The sequence below is a fragment of the Oratosquilla oratoria genome, unplaced genomic scaffold, assembly GCF_046742065.1.
Source record: "Oratosquilla oratoria isolate Oo_2021 unplaced genomic scaffold, ASM4674206v1 SCAFFOLD67, whole genome shotgun sequence".
Lineage (NCBI taxonomy): Eukaryota > Metazoa > Arthropoda > Malacostraca > Stomatopoda > Squillidae > Oratosquilla > Oratosquilla oratoria.
Genome location: NW_027467731.1, coordinates 717,349 through 738,104, shown reverse-complemented (window position 1 = coordinate 738,104; position 20,756 = coordinate 717,349). Strand labels below are relative to the sequence as shown.

At 42.0% G+C, this 20,756-nt stretch overlaps 2 protein-coding genes across 2 annotated transcripts; both read right to left on the bottom strand.

The window, feature by feature from the left end:
* Positions 1–1,528: 1,528 nt before the first annotated feature.
* LOC143023860 (endocuticle structural glycoprotein SgAbd-8-like) lies at positions 1,529–4,948 on the bottom strand. The gene is made up of 3 exons (XM_076182515.1): positions 4,789–4,948; positions 2,694–2,887; positions 1,529–2,216 (listed from the first exon to the last, which is right to left on the bottom strand). Exons 1-3 carry the CDS (start codon positions 4,816–4,818, stop codon positions 2,078–2,080), a joined length of 363 nt encoding a protein of 120 aa, XP_076038630.1. The 5' UTR covers positions 4,819–4,948; the 3' UTR covers positions 1,529–2,077.
* A 10,992-nt stretch (positions 4,949–15,940) lies between these two features.
* On the bottom strand, positions 15,941–19,327 carry LOC143023865 (endocuticle structural glycoprotein SgAbd-8-like). The gene is made up of 3 exons (XM_076182522.1): positions 19,240–19,327; positions 17,162–17,355; positions 15,941–16,502 (listed from the first exon to the last, which is right to left on the bottom strand). The coding sequence occupies exons 1-3, from the start codon at positions 19,267–19,269 to the stop codon at positions 16,364–16,366; spliced, it is 363 nt and encodes a 120-aa protein (XP_076038637.1). The 5' UTR covers positions 19,270–19,327; the 3' UTR covers positions 15,941–16,363.
* Between the last annotated feature and the right edge of the window lie 1,429 nt (positions 19,328–20,756).

Below are 20,756 nucleotides of genomic sequence, written 5' to 3'. Positions count from 1 at the left end.
TAATATACTTGGGAATAAGACATGTTTAAAGGGTCTTAAAGTGTTTAATTATACCACCAAGAAAGGATAGAACATTTACAATACATATATATATATATATATATATACATATATATATATATATATATATATATAGAGAGAGAGAGAGAGAGAGAGAGAGAGAGATTGTGACATGTTTGAGGATGGTGGAAGATAAAGATACTGGACTAGGACCGAGTTTATTTCTGACCGGTTTCGCTCAGAGCTTCTTCAGATGAATAATACTCCTGGATGAAGCTGGCTGTATACATAGAAGATCCGACACCGCAATCCCACCAAATAGCCAGAGGATGCGGGTGGGTGGACAGAGACCTGTAAATGAATATATATTGAATCTGCTGAAATAAGTTAAATGAAATTAAAATATATTTCTTAGAACATGTATTAAAACGAGTAAAAGTGTAAAAATGAGAAAACTAATGTGAGTGTAGAATGTTATGAGTGTGAAACCTGTCTGACAAAAGATCATCGGTGGATAAATATCCAATGGTCTTTTGTCCGGCAGGTTTCACACGTCAGTTTTCTCATTGTTACACTTTTACTCATTTTAATACATATTTTGGGAAACACATTTTAATTTAATTCTATCTATTAACATATTAATTATCTATTCATTTACAGGTCTCTATCCACCCACCCGCGTCCCCTGCCTAGTTGGAGGGATTGTGTTGTCGGGTCCTCTATCTGTACCACGAGCTTTATCCAGGGGTATCATTCTATTCCTCTGAAGAAGCTGTAAGTAAAACCGATTAAGAATATTCTCGGTCCTACATCAGTGTCTTCTTTCATATATATATATATATATATATATATATATATATATATATACATATATTTTATATATACATACATATATATATATATACATATATCAATTTGAATAGAATCGCCAATGACGACGATGTCAATCACATGAATTCCGACAGTTGTCCCCTGACTCGAACCCAGGACTTGTATGTTGGCAAGTCTATGCTTCTACCAACCACGCTATCGAGGCTATAAAATCCTTCAACCTCGGAGTTAATCTACACCCGCATGATTTGAGTGGACTGCTAACTGCCGTCCTAATCTCAATTTCACGAAGGACCAAGCCGACCTATAGGTAGTGGTGAAGCAGGAACGTATCCTTGATGGACTTTCGTCGTTGTAATACCTGAATAGAATCACCAATGACGACAATGTCAATCACATAATTTCCCCAATTAGGGATTTTTTCTGACTGACATAAGACAGTTGTAGTCAGCTCTAAAAGATTCTTTTTGGGCTGTCTGGGTGATACAGCCATATTCACAAAACCAAGGAACTGATAGCCTAGCCTAAGAACTCAGTTTCGATAGAGGGCAGGCGATTTTATTCACTCATAGAGCTTGATCCTGAGTTGAACTGGCATCACTACAGCAAGACCGGATGACTAAGTCAAGAATCAGTCAAGTTGGGTACAAATTAGACAACACCTTATAGAAATGTCTTTATTGTGACAAAAATTATACATATATAAAAGTGAGGGGCTCTCAGCTCCTTGCCTAAGGTGGACGGACTGCCAAGGCAAGTAAGTGAGGAAATAAACAAATATAACGTGGTAAGGCTTGCAAGTGATTAGACGTGGAACTAGGCACTGCGGCGTGAAAGCTCCGGTGCTTCCGTGAACTCAACCATACCAAAATATGAAAATAGCATCTGTGTAGAAGTGATCTAGGGACGAAAAAGCCTAATCTACTAAGCCTGGTGACGTGCAGGTAGGTGAGGCTTAGGAATGACGTCACATCACTGTGTCTGAGTTCTAAACTCAGAAAACGTCTGAAGGCGACTTGGCTTCATATCAGTTTTGAGGCATTTTCAACAAATGTGGGCATACTCAGTGTATACCTAATTTATTAAAATTATCATTACGAATCATTGACTTCAGAGGCTGGTAAGCGTGGAAGTCCCCAAACACTTTTATTTCAAATATTTTCGCCCGTTGTTCCATGTTAATTGGCAGTAAGTAAATATGTATGTACGCACACTCGTACATTCATCTTTATGATATGCTCGTAGGTTAATACCTGTAGTTGAATTGTTGGACACGCTTGTACGGTAGCGGTGGGGCAACGGGGAGCACAGCGCCGCTGGGTTGGAAGCCTCCCTTGTCCGCCACGAATTCAATTTGGACGGGAACGCCCTCAGGTGAAGTGTAGCTATAGAAAGAGGAGAAAAAGGAATTTCGTGGCAAACAAGTGAAATATGTATATTCAAGTATATATACAGAGTACTCCTCTCAGAATTTTTTTTATTTACAGTTTAATAGAATTACTCAACTGCTGCTGAGAAATGATAAGATAACACCGTGCTCTTGAAAGCTGACTTGCAGTAAAATAATGACAGGTATTATATGTAATTGTATGTCTTTGTATACATCTGTGTATACACTCATTCATTCACTGACATATTCATCTAAATACGTTCGTTTGTATTTCTCGTTTCTTATCGGTCCGTCAAATTTTCGTCGGTTTTTCTTCTCTTAAAAGCAACACTGAGCTTCGTCGCAATACATATACACAAAATTAGAAAAAAGAATGAATAAGCAAATGTAAAATAAATGAAAATAAAAATTGCAACGAAGAAAATAAAAAAGTTAAAGTCTCACCAAAATGGAGCGGGCTCACGTGTCCTACCTGAAGCCACCCTTGGACGTTTGGCCGTAGCTCTGAGCGCCGTCCTCCGTCCTGGAGATGCCGTCGCCGGTGCTGTAGGCGAAGTTGTAGTTGCCGTGGGCGTCGATGGAACGCTCGTCCTTCAGGATGGGGACGACCGGGACAGGGTAGCTGCCCTCGGTCGCAGAGATTGCCAACACCGCCAGCAGGAACACCTGTGCCAAATGGATATTTTGTCAGAGTTGGGTCCTCTGTCCTGAATGCTTTGCTGCTCCTGCCCCTCCCAGTTCTCCAAAGGCAACACTTTGTAAGGTGGGCTCTTTGCCTGAATTTGCCCAACTCCGCAAAATTATCCTTTATCAAGTTTTTTAATTCAATACTGTTTCGCCCATTTTTCACATCAAATAAAGAACATCTAAGGATAACAATAAAACAAAATAACGCAAAGACCAGGAAATCACTGCTCGGGATGGAAATGGAAGAATATATACAAATTCAAACCTAAGTTGTAGAAGAGGGAAATGTGTTGATATTTTCTTTCTATGGAGGTAGGTTTTAGTCATTAGTTGGGAAAATGTCAGGAGGGATTCCGGATCCTACTAATAAAGGGAAAAGAGTGAACAAATAAAATATCCCCTGAAAAAGTATGTCGTCAATGAAGACTTTTTTTCAGAAATTCAAGTCAAACATTAATAGCGAGAGTTTTGTATAACATACTATATTTAGATTACGTATGAACGTCCAAATGGCGATCAAAATGACCTAACATTGCGGTGGGTACTAGGCTGAAGACTCTCAGTAACAAGATTTATGAGACGAATGACTTTAGTTTCTGCCTTCCTCATAGGCCCTGAAAAAGGCAAGGCATTCCATTCACGCGATGCGTACTCAATTCAGAAGTGAAGACAACTTTCATGAAGTTTACTGGCTGAACATAAGTCAGACAATCTCGAGAACCTTAAAGACCGCCTAATTTTGCTGAAGGTGTTTCGTGACGGGGGTATGGGTTTCACAGTTCGTCTTCTTTATGAGGTACACACCGAAAGAAGACCTACGTCGCTTCCATCTTTTTGAGGAAGAGAAAGCCTGAGTCGAGGGTAAAGGAGAAGAAAATCGGTCTTGGAGACGGTGAAAGACATTTATGTTTTCATTTTTTCAGAGGCAACTGCAAGTGTTCTCAAGCTTACCTTCGAGGTTTGACGTTCATCTTTAATCAGTACAGAGAAGAATGACCAAAATGATACATGGACTCGGAAATTTGCCTTACGAAGAGAGGCTTAGGCACCTTAACTTACACTCTCTGGAAAGACGCAGTGCGGGGTGATCTAATAGAAGTGTTCAAGTGGATCAAAGTCTATAACAAGGGTGATACAAACAAGGTCATCATAATAAAACAACAGGGCAGGACTCACAGTAATGAGTATAAACTGGAAAAATTTAAATTTAAGAAGGAAATAGGCAAGAATTTGTTTACTAATAGGGTGGTCGATGAATGGAATAAACTTAGTAACCTTGTAGTAAGCGCTGAAACTACCAGTTGTTTTAAAAAACTATTAGACAACTTTATGGATGGGGATAACAGGTGGTGATGGATACGGAGCTGCCTAGTGTAGGCCTTATGGTCTCTTGCAGTCTCCTTTATTCTTATGTTTTTAATATAACAACAACATAAGGGTATCAAAACTTGTACACGCTCACGCAAATGCATTCACCTGCACACACACACACACACACACACACACACACACACACACACACACACACACACACACACACACACACACACACACACACACACACACACACACACACACACACACACACACACACACACACACACACACACACACACACACACACACACACACACACACACACACACACACACACACACACACACACACACACACACACACACACACACACACACACACACACACACACACATACACACACGCACGCACACACACACGAGAGGGATTACCATTGAGATCCGTGAAAACGTCACTGGGACAGGATTTATCTGCACCTCAGCAGGGCAATAAGACCATCTCTCGCTTTCTACGAACGAGCCTTACGGTACTCCACTGCACCAAACAATCTCAAAGAAACTCACGAGAACAAAGGACGTGGTTGCAGAAGCCATGGCGCTGTTGTACCGACGAAGGAGGAGAAGAGGAACGATGTCGCTGTGGTCGGTCGGTCAGTGGATTGGTGCGGCTCTCAGCCTCCCCCTCTCTTTTATATCTCCGAGCCCCACTTCGACCTCCTCCTTCGGCATCCAGCTGGCTCTTCTAACCTATTCTCGTCCATTCCCTTTCATCGCAAGGTTCTCCTCCTACTCCCTCCCTCCTAATTTTCTTAGGGAAGGTGGGTCGGAGGAAAATCTTGCAATGCAAGAGCGTGGATGAGAATGGGATAGAAGAGCTAGTAGGAGGGGCCGAAGGAGAAAGTCGAGGTAGAACTCCCTTACTCCTTCCTTTCCTTGGGTCTTTATTTACTCCTCTTGCTTTATCGCCGCCACAAAATTGACCCCGTATATGAGGGTACTGACTGAATGAGTTTTATGCAGTCTATGCACTTTATTGACACCTCTACTGACCAGAGTCACGCAATATTCTTTTGTATTTGGAGACTAATCTTCACGCAGAAAAGAATGCTGACCACTGTATAACTTTTACTATCCCTCCGTTCTATCACCCTCCTTAAATCTGCCTTTCACCATTTCCATGATAGAATAGTTGGTTACACTGGTCAACAAAGAATTTGTGCAAAGAAAAGGGACACTTGTTTTACACACATTTTTATATTCTGAATCCAAAAAATATTCTTAAATTAATTTTTTTTTATCATCCACATTTTTTGTTCCAGTACATTCTTGTCATTTGATGTTATAAATGATTCATTACAGAAATCGCTTGTAGTGTTGCAGAAACAAGAAACTTGAGGATGGTCTGCAATTCTGCAATGATGTACAGTCTGTTATGAAGGAACTTGGTCGCGGATATAACACAAATGAGAAGTGTTTGTTTATTGACTCTTCCAAAGCTTGAAAAGACCTTTTCCATAGTAGAAACACGTTTCCTTCTACTCCTCTGGTTTACGCATCTATCGTGAAAGAAACACATAAGGCTATGAAGTTTTTATCAGAAAATTAAGTATGATGAATTTAAATGGGATATCTTTGGTGACCTAAAGGAGGTAGCACTTTTACTTGGAAAGCATAAGGACTACACTAAGTTTTGTTGCTTCATCTATGAGAGGTACAACCGCGATAAAAAATCATTATATAGAAAAGCGTGGCCACAGCGATCACTAGTTCCAGGAAAAAAGAACGTTATTAGTACTCACTTGTTGATCCTGAGAAAACTCATCTGCCTCTCTTGGATATTAAACTAGGGTTAAAGAAATTCATTAAACGTTTTGATAAAAATTGCAAGGGATTTGCATATTTGAAAGATAGTGTTCCCAAAGTAAGTGATGAAAAAATCAAGGAAAATATTCTTGTAGAATCACAGAATAGGGAACTAATGCGTTGAAAAAGATGCATGGCTATCAATCAAGAAAGTTTGCAAAGACTTTATGGGGAATCACAAATCAGAAAATTACTATGATATTGCGAAGACCTGACTTCATACAAAAACTTTTCATAATCACCAACACTAACAACAAAACCAACACCAACAACCACAAGAACAACCACACCAACGCTAACACCAACACCATCACCACCACCACCACTACCCATACGTACTTTGGAATTACTTGATTCACAAGAAGTGAAAATCATACACAAAATATATAGATAACTCCATATTTGTTGAACTATTTTACAGTATTTTTATAGCTATTTACAGTTCTAATTCCACCCCTTGTCTGTCCCTAGTTCTTCACAACGAATACCAAATCTCTTTTCTTCAAAAGCGTGTTACCCAATTTTTCAAAGCCAATCAGAAAACGTTGTTTGTAAGGTGGGTTGGGGAAAAGGATGCGGTGTAGTAGTTTGTGTTTTTTTTTTTTTTTATAAAATCTTTGAATATTTTAATCAGTTTGTTAATAGTTAGGAGTGGTTGGGAAGTGTGGAGTTCCAGGAAAGAATCGTAGTGGAGAGTTGATGGTGGAAATGTGTCTAGAAAGAAATTAAGAGAGGAAGAGGAGGCGAATCAAGTAGAGAAGAAAAGGTAAAAGGTGAAGATGGAGAGATGATAATGGAAGAGAAGGCAGTAAGGGGAAGATGGGCAGAATATTTTAGGGAGTTGCTTAATGTGAAGGAGGATAGGGAAGGAAAGATTGCTGCAGTGGGAAGTGCGAAGAGAATGAGAGTGATGAATGAGGAGAATTGAGGAGAAATAAGGAAGGATGAGGTGAAGGCAGTTGTTAAGATGATAAAAGCACACACACACACACACACACACACACACACACACACACACACACACACACACACACACACACACACACACACACACACACACACACACACACACACACACACACACACACACACACACACACACACACACACACACACACACACACACACACACACACACACACACACACACACACACAAACACACACACACACACGCACACACACACACACACACACACACACACACACACACACACACACACACACACACACACACACACACACACACATATATATATATGTATGCTCTATCATAGCGGAGATGGGTTGAACGCGATATTTCGTGTAGGTGTATGTAATTCGAGGATACAAACATAAGAAAGTCGTACTCAACTTATATCTCTCTTGATAGCGTATTCGTTTACGTTACTGTATCTTTGTCACGAGTTAGCTGGGTTCGAATCCTCTGCTCGTCCACGTTTCAATTTCCAACGGATGCCTCTTCGAGCGTCTCTCAGTCTCGATTGCGATGGCATGGAATTAAAAGTGATTTGTGGTTGAAAAGTATATTAACTGATCACTGGGAACCATTCAGTGTGTATGTATAAACTTTCCCAGGCGCACGTACTATCCAATGCTCTATCATAGCGGAGATAGTTTGAACGCGATATTTCGTGTAGGTGTATGTAATTCGAGGATACAAATATAAGAAAGTCGTACTCAACTTATATCTCTCTTGATAGCGTATTGGTTTACGTCACTGTAACTTTGTTACGGGTTAGCTGGGTTCGAATCCTCTGCTCGTTCACGTTTCAATTTCCAACGGATGCCTCCTTCGAGGGTCTCTCAGTCTCGATTGCGATGGCATGGAATTAAATGTGATTTGTGGTTGAAAAAGATATCAACTGATCACTGGGAACCATTCAGTGTGTATGTATATACATATGCATATATATATATATATATATATATATATATATATATATATATATATATTATGGAAATATTATATATATCTAAATTACTTCATAGTGTCAACTAGGATTTATATGTGAATGTGTGTATATGTGTGAGTGTCCTCGGTATGAAGGCAGTGCGTTGAAAAATAATTTCAATCATCCAGGTGCCAGACAGAATGAAAAAATATATAAAAATATAAAGAAAAAAATATGTCATTGACTTTTCATATCCTTTGGGGTGCCACATTGTAGGTAGTCGCGCAACAGAAAATATCACCGTATTGCGAACAAGCGTAACTGACTCATGCTTTATCGCAACTGTGCAAATATATATCAACTTAGTGAGTCATTGATTTATTTCTATATGTAGTAGTTTCTTCATAATTAAAGTGATATTTTCGTAAGCAAAATGGCATTGTTGTTCCGGATATGTGACAAGTCAGCATGTATTACGAATCACAGTGCATCGTGTATCATACCATGCTTATAGATTTTATGTATCCTTCCTATGCTGTATATATCACAGCATGTATATAAGTGTCTTATCTCAGTCCCATATATATATATATATATATATCTGTTCCTATTATGACATGATGTTCCCATGTTATGTATGTGTGGTATCATTTGTCTATTCGGCAATTCTGCACGTACAAGCTCTCAAAGGGTATGTGTCCTATTAGTTCGATCATCTTGGTACTAGTATTTCCACGCAGTACACTGTAAACCTCTCTAGTTTAGCCATCACATTCGTCTTTGTTATTCAAGAATGTCATTACGAATCTTACGAACAATAATAAACATGGCGCAGTGAGTAAGATCTACCAGTGACAGTATTTTGATGTCACTGGTAGATCTAAACACTCATTTAAATTGATCAAAAACGCCTCAATTTCCTCTACAACCTTCTTCCTTCCAAGCCCATATGCGCTTACAAAGATTCATATCTCTCTTCTCAGTTTCACCTTCATCCATATTGACTTTGAAGGAACCTACTTCCACTACACCACACGCTTACCTATCTCTTCACTCACTAGTAGAGCCACCCCCTCCCTCCCTTGCCCTCTCCTCACTCTCTATACCCACCCCAATACACTCCCAAACTCAAAATCACCCATCGCATTCAACTTTATTTCACTTAATGTCAACACATCTATTTTCCTTTTCACGAACATACTGCGTACCTATTCCCTTTCACTCTCATCTGTACCACACCCACGCACATTAAAAGTCCTAAATCTTAGGGATCTGTTTGGAAAACTCCTCCCAGACCCTCTTATGATTTGACTTCTCGTAGGAATATACCCCTCATGGTTTCAGAGAGTAGGATGCCTAGTCCCATCACTCCACCCCGTTCTAGCCGCCTTTATGACCCAAGTGGGAAAACTTGGTAGCAGTATTCTTTCTTTCCCCTGCCACAGGAGATAAGGACAAAATGGAAATATATAGTGAAAGAAGTGGTACAAGACAGCATTAAGAGGGAGGGGAGCAGCATAACGCAGGGCAGTCGCATTACAATAGAGCAGCATCATTTCTCTATGAGTGGAGATTTTCTTTAGCATAGATAAAATGATGTGATATATATATATGAATATATATATATATATATATACATATATGTATATACATATATATATATATATATATATATATTTATATATATATATATATATATATATAGAGAGAGAGAGAAAGAGAGAGACATTGTGACTTGTTTGAGGATGGTGGAAGATAAAGATACTGGACTAGGACCAAGTTTATTTCTGACCGGTTTAGCTTAGAGCTTCTTCAGATTAATAATACTCCTGGATGAAGCTGGCTGTATACATAGAAGACCCGACACCACAATCCCACCAACTAGGCAGGGGACGCGGATGGGTGGACAGAGACCTGTAAATGAATAAGTAATGAATCTGCTGAAATATGTTAAATGAAATTAAGATATATTTCTTAGAACATGTATTAAAATGAGTAAATGTGTAAAAATGAGAAAACTAATGTGAGTGTAGAATGTTATGAGTGTGAAACCTGTCTGACAAAAGATAATCGGTGGATAAATATCCAATGGTCTTTTGTCCGGCAGGTTTCACACGTCAGTTTTCTCATTTTTACACTTTTACTCATTTTAATACATATTTTGGGAAACACATTTTAATTTAATTCTATCTATTAACTTATTAATTATTTATTCATTTACAGGTCTCTATCCACCCGCCCGCGTCCCCTGCCTAGTTGGAGGGATTGTGGTGTCGGGTCCTCTATCTGTACCTCGAGCTTTATCCAGGGGTATCATTCTATTCCTCTGAAGAAGCTGTAAGGAAAACCGGTTAAGAATATTCTCGGTCCTACATCAGTGTCTTCTTTCATATATATATATATATATATATATATATATATATATATATATATATATATATATATATATATATATATATTTGAATAGAATCGCCAATGACGACGATGTCAATCACATGAATTCCGACAGTTGTCCCCTGACCTGAACCCAGGACTTGTATGTTGGCAAGTCTATGCTTCTACCAACCACGCTATCGAGGCTATGAAATCCTTCAACCTCGGAGTTAATCTACACCCGCATGATTTGAGTGGACTGCTAACTGCCGTCCTAATCTCAATTTCACGAAGGACCAAGCCGACCTATAGGTAGTGGTGAAGCAGGAACGTATCCTTGATGGACTTTCGTCGTTATAATACCTGAATAGAATCGCCAATGACGACAATGTCAGTCACATAATTTCCGACAGTTGTCCCCGGACTCGAACCCAGGACTTGTATGTTAGCAGGTCTATGCTTCTACCAACCTCGCTTTCGAGGCTATAAAATCCTTCAACCTCGGAGTTAATCTGTAGTGTTCTGTAGCCAAAACGTGTAATTACCCCTTCAGGACCCGTGATCGCAGAGTACGGGATAAACAATAGTCACCCCTTAGAACATGCGTTCGACTAAACATGATTTCAACTAAATGTAATTAATATAAATAACAATGTTCACTGTAACAACTTAATTTATTTTGTAAATAAAATAAAACATATCCCTCTACATCCTGTAAAAAGCATATTTATGTATTATAAAAAGATTTTGAATAATTGCATATGTAACACAAAGAATCCAGAATTTCGCCACAAATATTGTAAATACCATCATCGTCATTTCCAATAAACAGATCAGTCATGGGATTGACTTTAAATATCCTAGCTTCCTCCAACAAGGACAATTGTAGTAACCACTACATTTGGTGACCCTGGAGTGACCGGTCGCCTGCCCTGGACTTCCGCCGCCCTTGCTGCCAGTCGTAGACTACCGCCGCCACTGCCGCAGCCTTCTCGTCCCGCCCGGCCTACCCGTCCAGCCCGGCCCCGGCGACCCGGTCAGCCCCGCCCCGCCGTCCGTGCTTGGCTGCTTAGCCTAGCACCACCGCCGCCCCTGCCTGCCTGCCGCACCAGCGTGCCCAGCCCCGCCCGCCGCCCTGCCGTGCCCAGCCCCGCCCGCCGCCCTGCCGTGCCCAGCCCCGCCGTCCCGGGTTGTCCTGCCCGTTGACCCAGCCTGCCCAGCCCCGCCAACCCAGCTGCCCACGAACATCGCTGCATATTAATCACGTAAGCATGACGTTAACCGAGCTAATCTCCAAACTCACCCTCCAGGTTAGCGCCCTCCATGAGCAGGTTGCCAATCTTCAACAACGACCCCCGTCACCAAGATACTACCGCAACCGCTCCAGATCTACATCCAGAGGAAGACCCAAGCACACATCAGGCGTCTGCTACTACCATCGTCGCTTTGGACAAGATGCGAGGAAATGTACACAGCCGTGCACCTTCTCACCGTCACCGTTAAACACGATGGGCGAACGCTAACGGCGCACAGCGTTCGCCAACATACATCGAAACTCTTCTTCGTATTTGATCCACTCTCCAACGCCACATACCTCATCGATACCGGAGCTGAAGTCAGTGTCCTGCCTGCCACAGCAAGCCAGCAATCACTGCCGCCGATGTCTTCCCTCTACGCAGCCAACGGCACCAAGATACCCGTTTTCAAGAGGAAGACACTTCAGCTAGAACTCAACCTTCGCCGATCCTTTGAGTGAACCTTCTACGTTGCATCAGTTTCCCAACCCATCCTTGGCGCCGATTTTTTGACCCACTTCGATCTCCTGATCGATATTAAAAATCGCAAGCTCCACGACCCCCTTACATCGATGTCATCCAACGCCAGGCCAACAACCGGAGTAAGTAGCCAGCTTTCAACCATCAGTGCTGATAACAAGTTTGCTTCTCTCCTCAGGAACTTTCCTGCCTTGACACAACCTTACTCCACGACCACGACTGTGAAACACCACGTAGTGCACCACATAGAGACTACGGGACCTCCAGTCTACGCCAAAGCCCGTCGTCTGGCTCCGGAACGCCTCAAGCTAGCCAAGGCAGAACTGGAAGCCCTCATGCGTCAAGGTATCATTCGTCCAAGCTCAAGCAACTGGTCGTCAGCTCTCCACATCGTCCCCAAAAGCAACGGCGACATCAGGCCATGCGGTGACTACCGCGCCCTCAACTCACGAACTGTGATGGATAGGTACCCAGTTCCCAACATACAGGAGTTTTCCTCACACCTTGCAGGAATTGGCGTATACTCCCGGATCGATCTTGTAAAAGCCTTCCATCATATTCCGGTCAACCCGCCTGACATCCTCAAAACAGCTGTCACAACACCTTTTGGCTTGTTCGAATACGTTCGAATGCCCTTCGGCCTCAAGAACTCTGCCCAAACTTTCCAGAGATTCATGGACGAAGTCCTACGAGGCCTGCCTTTTTGCTTCACCTACATCGACGATGTACTCATCGCCAGCCCTGACGAAGCCACGCACCAAGACCATCTGAAGCAAGTCTTTACCCGCCTACAAGACTACGGCATCCACATCAATCTCGAGAAATCTGACTTCGGTGTGTCATCCATCAACTTTCTAGGACACACCGTCACACCTTCAGGCGTCACCCCTGTCTCATCCCGCTGCGACGCCATCCAGAGTTTCCCGAAACCTACAACACAGCGCCAACTCAAGCAATTCCTTGGTATGTTAAATTTCTATAATCGTTTCATTCCAGGCTGCGCTCAACTGCTCCAACCGCTCTACTCCATGATCAAGCCGTGCAAGAGGGGACGTTCCATCGTACTCAACTGGGACGCCGAAACTGATGCAGCTTTCATGGCAGCCAAAGAAGCACTCGGGAATGCTACCGCCCTTAGTTTTCCTATTCCTGATGCCATCACTTCCATCTCGACAGATGCTTCAGACACAGGTGTCGGCGCAGTTCTGCAGCAATACATCAACGATGCCTGGAAACCCATCGCCTTCTTCTCAAAGAAGTTCAACAATGCCGAGAAGAAATACAGCGCCTTCGACAAGGAACTCCTAGCCATCTACAAGGCTGTCAACAGGTTCAGGTATTTCGTCGAAGGACGACAATTCCACATATACACCGACCACAAACCAATCACAACAACATTCATTCATAACAAGACAACATACTCCCCTAGACAACTCCGACACATAGATTTCATCTCCCAATTCACCACAGATATTCGTTTTGTTCGAGGTGAAGATAACTGTCCTGCCGATGCACTCTCGCGCAACATATCTGCAGTCTCTACCTCTCTCATCGACTACGCCGCCATCACTGCAGACCAAGCTGGTGATACCGAGCTGCAGCGATTGATGGAAAACCCCGCGTTGCAGATGAAGAAGGTACAGCTCCCTGGAACCAACACTCAGCTCTACGCCGATGTATCCACGGACACCATCCGTCCCTACTTGCCCGAGAACCACAGGTATCCCTTGTTCCGCCATTTACATGACCTCTCCCACCCAGGTATTCGAGCTTCGCAGCACATGATGTCATCACGCTTCATCTGGAGTGGAATCGCCAAAGACGTTCGACACTGGACCCGCACCTGCGTCAAATGCCAAGCTTCCAAGGTCACACGCCACACCATCTCCCCTCCAGGTACCTTTCGCCCAGTCTCCACTCGACTCGAGCACGTCCACATCGACATCGTCGGACCGCTTCCCTTCTCCGACAGCTTCAGGTATATTCTTACTTGTGTAGACCGTTTTACACGCTGGCCCGAAGCAATCCCGCTTACTGACATAAGCACAGATACAGTAGCCAAAGCTTTTATAACCACCTGGATTTCAAGATTCGGTACACCACTCAGCCTCACATCCGACCGTGGTAGCCAATTTGAATCCAATCTATGGAACAAGGTTATGTCTTTGCTAGGTATCCGGCGTTTCAGAACAGCAAGCTACCATCCCCAATCCAACGGACTCGTCGAACGCTTCCACCGACAACTCAAGGCTTCACTTGCAGCAACAGCACGCGACCGCACCAACTGATCTACGGTGCTTCCAATGGTCCTCCTCGGTATACGCACGTCCCTCAAGGAAGACCTTGGCCACTCCTCTGCAGAACTTCTTTATGGCACTCCACTCCGTCTGCCCGGTGAGTTTCTTGCATCTGCCCCTATAACGCAGCCCTGCAGCGTTCAAGATTATGCTACTAATCTTACAGATACAATGCAGAAACTCCAGCCAGTGCCACCGCGTACCTCACCTACAAGAGCGTTTGTGAGCCAGGACCTCGAAGACTGCTCACATGTTTTCGTTCGCGTGGAGGGAGTAAAGAAGCCTCTTCAACAACCATACGATGGCCCATATAGAGTCGTAAAGAGGACAAGGAAGAACTTGACCATCGATCGCCGTGGAACCACTGACGTCATCTCCATAGACCGCGCCAAGCCTGCATACCTCCTCTCTGACAAGATCCTGTTGCTCTTCCGACACCTCCGGACACACGGGCTACAAACCACAAACACACTACTAAGAAAAAACAGATATCGTTCCTCCTGCCTCGTCACTAGGGGGAGAGTTCTGTAGTGTTCTGTAGCCAACACGTGTAATTACCCCTTCAGGACCCGTGATCGCAGAGTACGGGATAAACAATAGTCACCCCTTAGAACATGCGTTCGACTAAACATGATTTCTACTATATGTAATTAATATAAATAACAATGTTCACTGTAACAACTTAATTTATTTTGTAAATAAAATAAAACATATCCCTCTACATCCTGTAAAAAGCATATTTATGTATTATAAAAAGATTTTGAATAATTGCATATGTAACACAAAAAGAAACCAGAATTTCGCCACAAATATTGTAAATACCATCATCGTCATTTCCAATAAACAGATCAGTCATGGGATTGACTTTAAATATCCTAGCTTCCTCCAACAAGGACAATTGTAGTAACCACTACAAATCTACACCCGCATGATTTGAGTGGACTGCTAACTGCCGTCCTAATCTCAATTTCACGAAGGACCAAGCCGACCTATAGGTAGTGGTGAAGCAGGAACGTATCCTTGATGGACTTTCGTCGTTGTAATACCTGAATAGAATCGCCAATGACGACAATGTCAATCACATAATTTCCCCAATTAGTGATTCTTTCTGACTGACATAAGACAGTTGTAGTCAGCTCTAAAAGATTCTTTTTGGGCTGTCTGGGTGATACAGCCATATTCACAAAACCAAGGAACTGATAGCCTAGCCTAAGGACTCAGTTTCGATAGAGGGCAGGCGATTTTATTCACTCATAGAGCTTGATCCTGAGTTGAACTGGCATCACTACAGCAAGACCGGATGACTAAGTCAAGAATCAGTCAAGTTGGGTACAAATTAGACAACACGTTATAGAAATGTCTTTATTGTGACAAAAAAATATACATATATAAAAGTGAGGGGCTCTCAGCTGCTTGCCTAAGGTGGACGGACTGCCAAGGCAAGTAAGTGAGGAAATAAACAAATATAACGGGGTAAGGCTTACAAGTGATTAGACGTGGAACTAGGTGCTGCGGCGTGAAAGCTCCGGTGCTTCAGTGAACTCAACCATACCAAAATATGAAAATAGCATCTGTGTAGAAGTGATCTAGGGACGAAAAAGCCTAATCTACTAAGCCTGGTGACGTGCAGGTAGGTGAGGCTTAGGAATGACGTCACATCACTGTGTCTGAGTTCTAAACTCAGAAAACGTCTGAAGGCGACTTGGCTTCATATCAGTTTTAAGGCATTTTCAACAAATGTGGGCATACTCAGTGTATACCTAATTTATTAAAATTATCATTACGAATCATTGACTTCAAAATCTGGTAAGCGTGGAAGTCCCCAAACACTTTTTTTTTTTTTCAAATATTTTCGCCCGTTGTTCCATGTTAATTGGCAGTAAGTAAATATGTATGTACGCACACTCGTACATTCATCTTTATAATATACTCGTAGGTTAATACCTGTAGTTGAATTGTTGGACACGCTTGTACGGTAGCGGTGGGGCAACGGGGAGCACAGCGCCGCTGGGTTGGAAGCCTCCCTTGTCCGCCACGAATTGAATTTGGACGGGAACGCCCTCAGGTGAAGTGTAGCTATAGAAAGAGGAGAAAAAGGAATTTCGTGGCAAACAAGTGAAATATGTATATTCAAGTATATATACAGAGTACTCCTCTCAGAATTTTTTTTATTTACAGTTTAATAGAATTACTCAACTGTTGCTGAGAAATGATAAAATAACACCGTGCTCTTGAAAGCTGACTTGCAGTAAAATAATGACAGGTATTATATGTAATTGTATGTCTTTATATACATCTATGTATATACTCATTCAAGTATATATACAGAGTACTCCTCTCAGAAAAAATTGTATTTATAGTTTAATAGAATTACTCAACTGTTGCTGAGAAATGATAAAATAACACCGTGCTCTTGAAAGCTGACTTGCAGTAAAATAGTGACAGGTATCATATGTAATTGTATGTCTTTATATACATCTGTGTATATACTCATTCATTCACTGACATATTCATCTAAATACGTTCGTTTGTATTTCTCGTTTCTTATCGGTCCGTCAAATTTTTGTCGGTCTTTCTTCTCTTAAATGCAACACTGAGCTTCGTCGCATTACATATACACAAAATTAGAAAAAAGAATGAATAAGCAAATGTAAAATAGATGAAAATAAAGAATTGCAACGAAGAAAATAAAAAGCTAAAGTCTCACCAAAATGGAGCGGGCTCACGTGTCCTACCTGAAGCCACCCTTGGACGTTTGGCCGTAGCTCTGAGCGCCGTCCTCCGTCCTGGAGATGCCGTCGCCGGTGCTGTAGGCGAAGTTGTAGTTGCCGTGGGCGTCGATGGAACGCTGGTCCTTCAGGATGGGGACGACCGGGACAGGGTAACTGCCCTCGGTCGCAGAGATTGCCAACACCGCCAGCAGGAACACCTGTGCCAAATGGATATTTTGTCAGAGTTGGGTCCTCTGTCCTGAATGCTTTGCTGCTCCTGCCCCTCCCAGTTCTCCAAAGGCAACACTTTGTAAGGTGGGCTCTTTGCCTGAATTTGCCCAACTCCGCAAAATTATCCTTTATCAATTTTTTAAATTCAATACTGTTTCGCCCATTTTTCACATCAAATAAAGAACATCTAAGGATAAGAATAAAATAAAATAACGCAAAGACCAGGAAATCACTGCTCGGGATGGAAATGGAAGAATATATACAAATTCAAACCTAAGTTGTAGAAGAGGGAAATGTGTTGATATTTTCTTTCTATGGAGGTAGGTTTTAGTCAGTAGTTGGGAAAATGTCAGGAGGGATTCCAGATCCTACTAATAAAGGGAAAAGAGTGAACAAATAAAATTACCCCTGAAAAAGTATGTCGTCAAAGAAGACTTTTTTCAGAAATTCAAGTCAAACATTAATAGCGAGAGTTTTGTATAACATACTATATTTAGATTACGTATGAACGTCCAAATGGCGATCAAAATGACCTAACATTGCGGTGGGTACTAGGGTGAAGACTCTCAGTAACAAGATTTATGAGACGAATGACTTTAGTTTCTGCCTTCCTCATAGGCCCTGAAAAAGGCAAGGCATTCCATTCACGCGATGCGTACTCAATTCAGAAGTGAAGACAACTTTCATGAAGTTTACTGGCTGAACATAAGTCAGACAATCTCGAGAACATTAAAGACCGCCTAATTTTGCTGAAGGTGTTTAGTGACGGGGGTATGGGTTTCACAATTCGTCTTCCTTATGAGGTACACACCGAAAGAAGACCTACTGTACGTCGCTTCCAAACTCTTTGAAGAAGAGAAAGCCTCAGTCGAGGGTAAAGAAGAAGAAAATCGGTCTTGGAGACAGTGAAAGACATTTATGTCTTCATTTTTTCAGAGGCAACTGCAAGTGTTCTCAAGCTCACCTTCGAGGTTTGACGTTCATCTTTAATCAGTACAGAGAAGAATGACCAAAATGATACATGGACTCGGAAATTTGCCTTGCGAAGAGAGGCTTAGGCACCTTAACTTACACTCTCTGGAAAGACGCAGAGTGCGGGGTGATCTAATAGAAGTGTTCAAGTGGATCAAAGTCTATAACAAGGGTGATGCAAACAAGGTCATCATAATAAAACAACAGGGCAGGACTCGCAGTAATGGGTATGAACTGGACAAATTTAAATTTAAGAATGAAATAGGCAAGAATTTGTTTACTAATAGGGTGCTCGACGAATGGAATAAACTTAGTAACCATGTAGTAACCACTGAAACTACCAGTTGTTTTAAAAAACTATTAGACAACTTTATGGATGGGGATGATAGGTGGTGATGGATACGGAGCTGCCTAGTGTAGGCCTTATGGTCTCTTGCAGTCTCCTTTATTCTTATGTTCTTAATATAACAACAACATAAGGGTATCAAAACTTGTACACGCTCACGCAAATGCATTCACCTGCACACACACACACACACACACACACACACACACACACACACACACACACACACACACACACACACACACACACACACACACAAACACACACACACACACACACACACACACACACACACACACACACACACACACACACACACACACACACACACACACACACACACACACACACACACACAAACACACACACACACACGCACGCACACACACACACGCACGCACACACACACGAGAGGGATTACCATTGAGATCCGTGAAAACGTCACTGGGACAGGATTCATCTAAACCTCAGCAGGGCAATAAGACCATCTCTCGCTTTCTACGAACGAGCCTTACGGTACTCCACTGCACCAAACGATCTCAAAGAAACTCACGAGAACAAAGGACGTGGTTGCAGAAGCCATGACGCAGTTAGGTTCTACCGACGAAGCAGGAGAAGAGGAAAGATGTCGCTGTGCTTGGTCGGCCAGTGGATTGGTGCGGCTCTCAGCCTCCCCCTCTCTTTTATATCTCCGAGCCCCACTTCGACCTCCTCCTTCGGCACCTCCAGCTGTCTCTTCTAACCTATTATCGCCCTTTCCCTTTCATCGCAAGGTTCTCCTCCTACTCCCTCCCTCCTAATCTTCTTAGGGAAGGTGGGTCGTAGGAAAATCTTGCAATGCAAGGGCGTGGACGAGAATAGGATAGAAGAGCTAGTAGGAGGGGCCGAAGGAGAAAGTCGAGGTAGAACTCCCTTACTCCTTCCTTTCCTTGGGTCTTTCTTTCCTCCTCTTGCTTTATCGCCGCCACAAAATTGACCCCGTATATGAGGGTACTGACTGAATGAGTTTTATGCAGTCTATGCACTTTATTGACACCTCTACTGACCAGAGTCACGCAATATTCTTTTGTATTTGGAGACTAATCTTCACTCAGAAAAGAATGCTGACCACTGTATAACTTTTACTATCCCTCCGTTCTATCACCCTCCTTAAATCTGCCTTTCACCATTTCCATGATAGAATAGTTGGTTACACTGGTCAACAAAGAATTTGTCCAAAGAAAAGGGACACTTGTTTTTCACGCATTTTTATATTCTGAATCCAAAAAATATTCTTAAATTAATTTTTTTTCATCATCCACATTTTTTGTTCCAGTACATTCTTGTCATTTGATGTTATATACGATTCATTACAGAAATTGCTTGTAGTATTGCAGAAACAAGAAACTTGAGGATGGTCTGCAATTCTGCAATGATGTACAGTCTGTTATGAAGGAACTTGGTCGCGGATATAACACAAATGAGAAGAGTTTGTTTATTGACTCTTCCAAAGCTTGAAAAGACCTTTTCCATAGTAGAAACACGTTTCCTTCTACTCCTCTGGTTTACGCATCTATCGTGAAAGAAACATATAAGGCTATGAAGTTTTTATCAGAAAATTAAGTATGATGAATTTAAATGGGATATCTTTGGTGACCTAAAGGAGGTAGCACTTTTACTTGGAAAGCATAAGGACTACACTAAGTTTTGTTGCTTCATCTATGAGAGGTACAATCGCGATAAAAAATCATTATATAGAAAAGCGTGGCCACAGCGATCACTAGTTCCAGGAAAAAAGAACGTTATTAGTACTCACTTGTTGATCCTGAGAAAACTCATCTGCCTCTTTTGAATATTAAACTGGGGTTAAAGAAATTCATTAAATGTTTTGATAAAAATTGCAAGGGATTTGCATATTTGAAAGATAGTTTTCCCAAAGTAAGTGATCAAAAAATCAAGGAAAATATTCTTGTAGAATCACAGAATAGGGAACTAATGCGTTGAAAAAGATGCATGGCTATCAATCAAGAAAGTTTGCAAAGACTTTATGGGGAATCACAAATCAGAAAATTACTATGATATTGCGAAGAC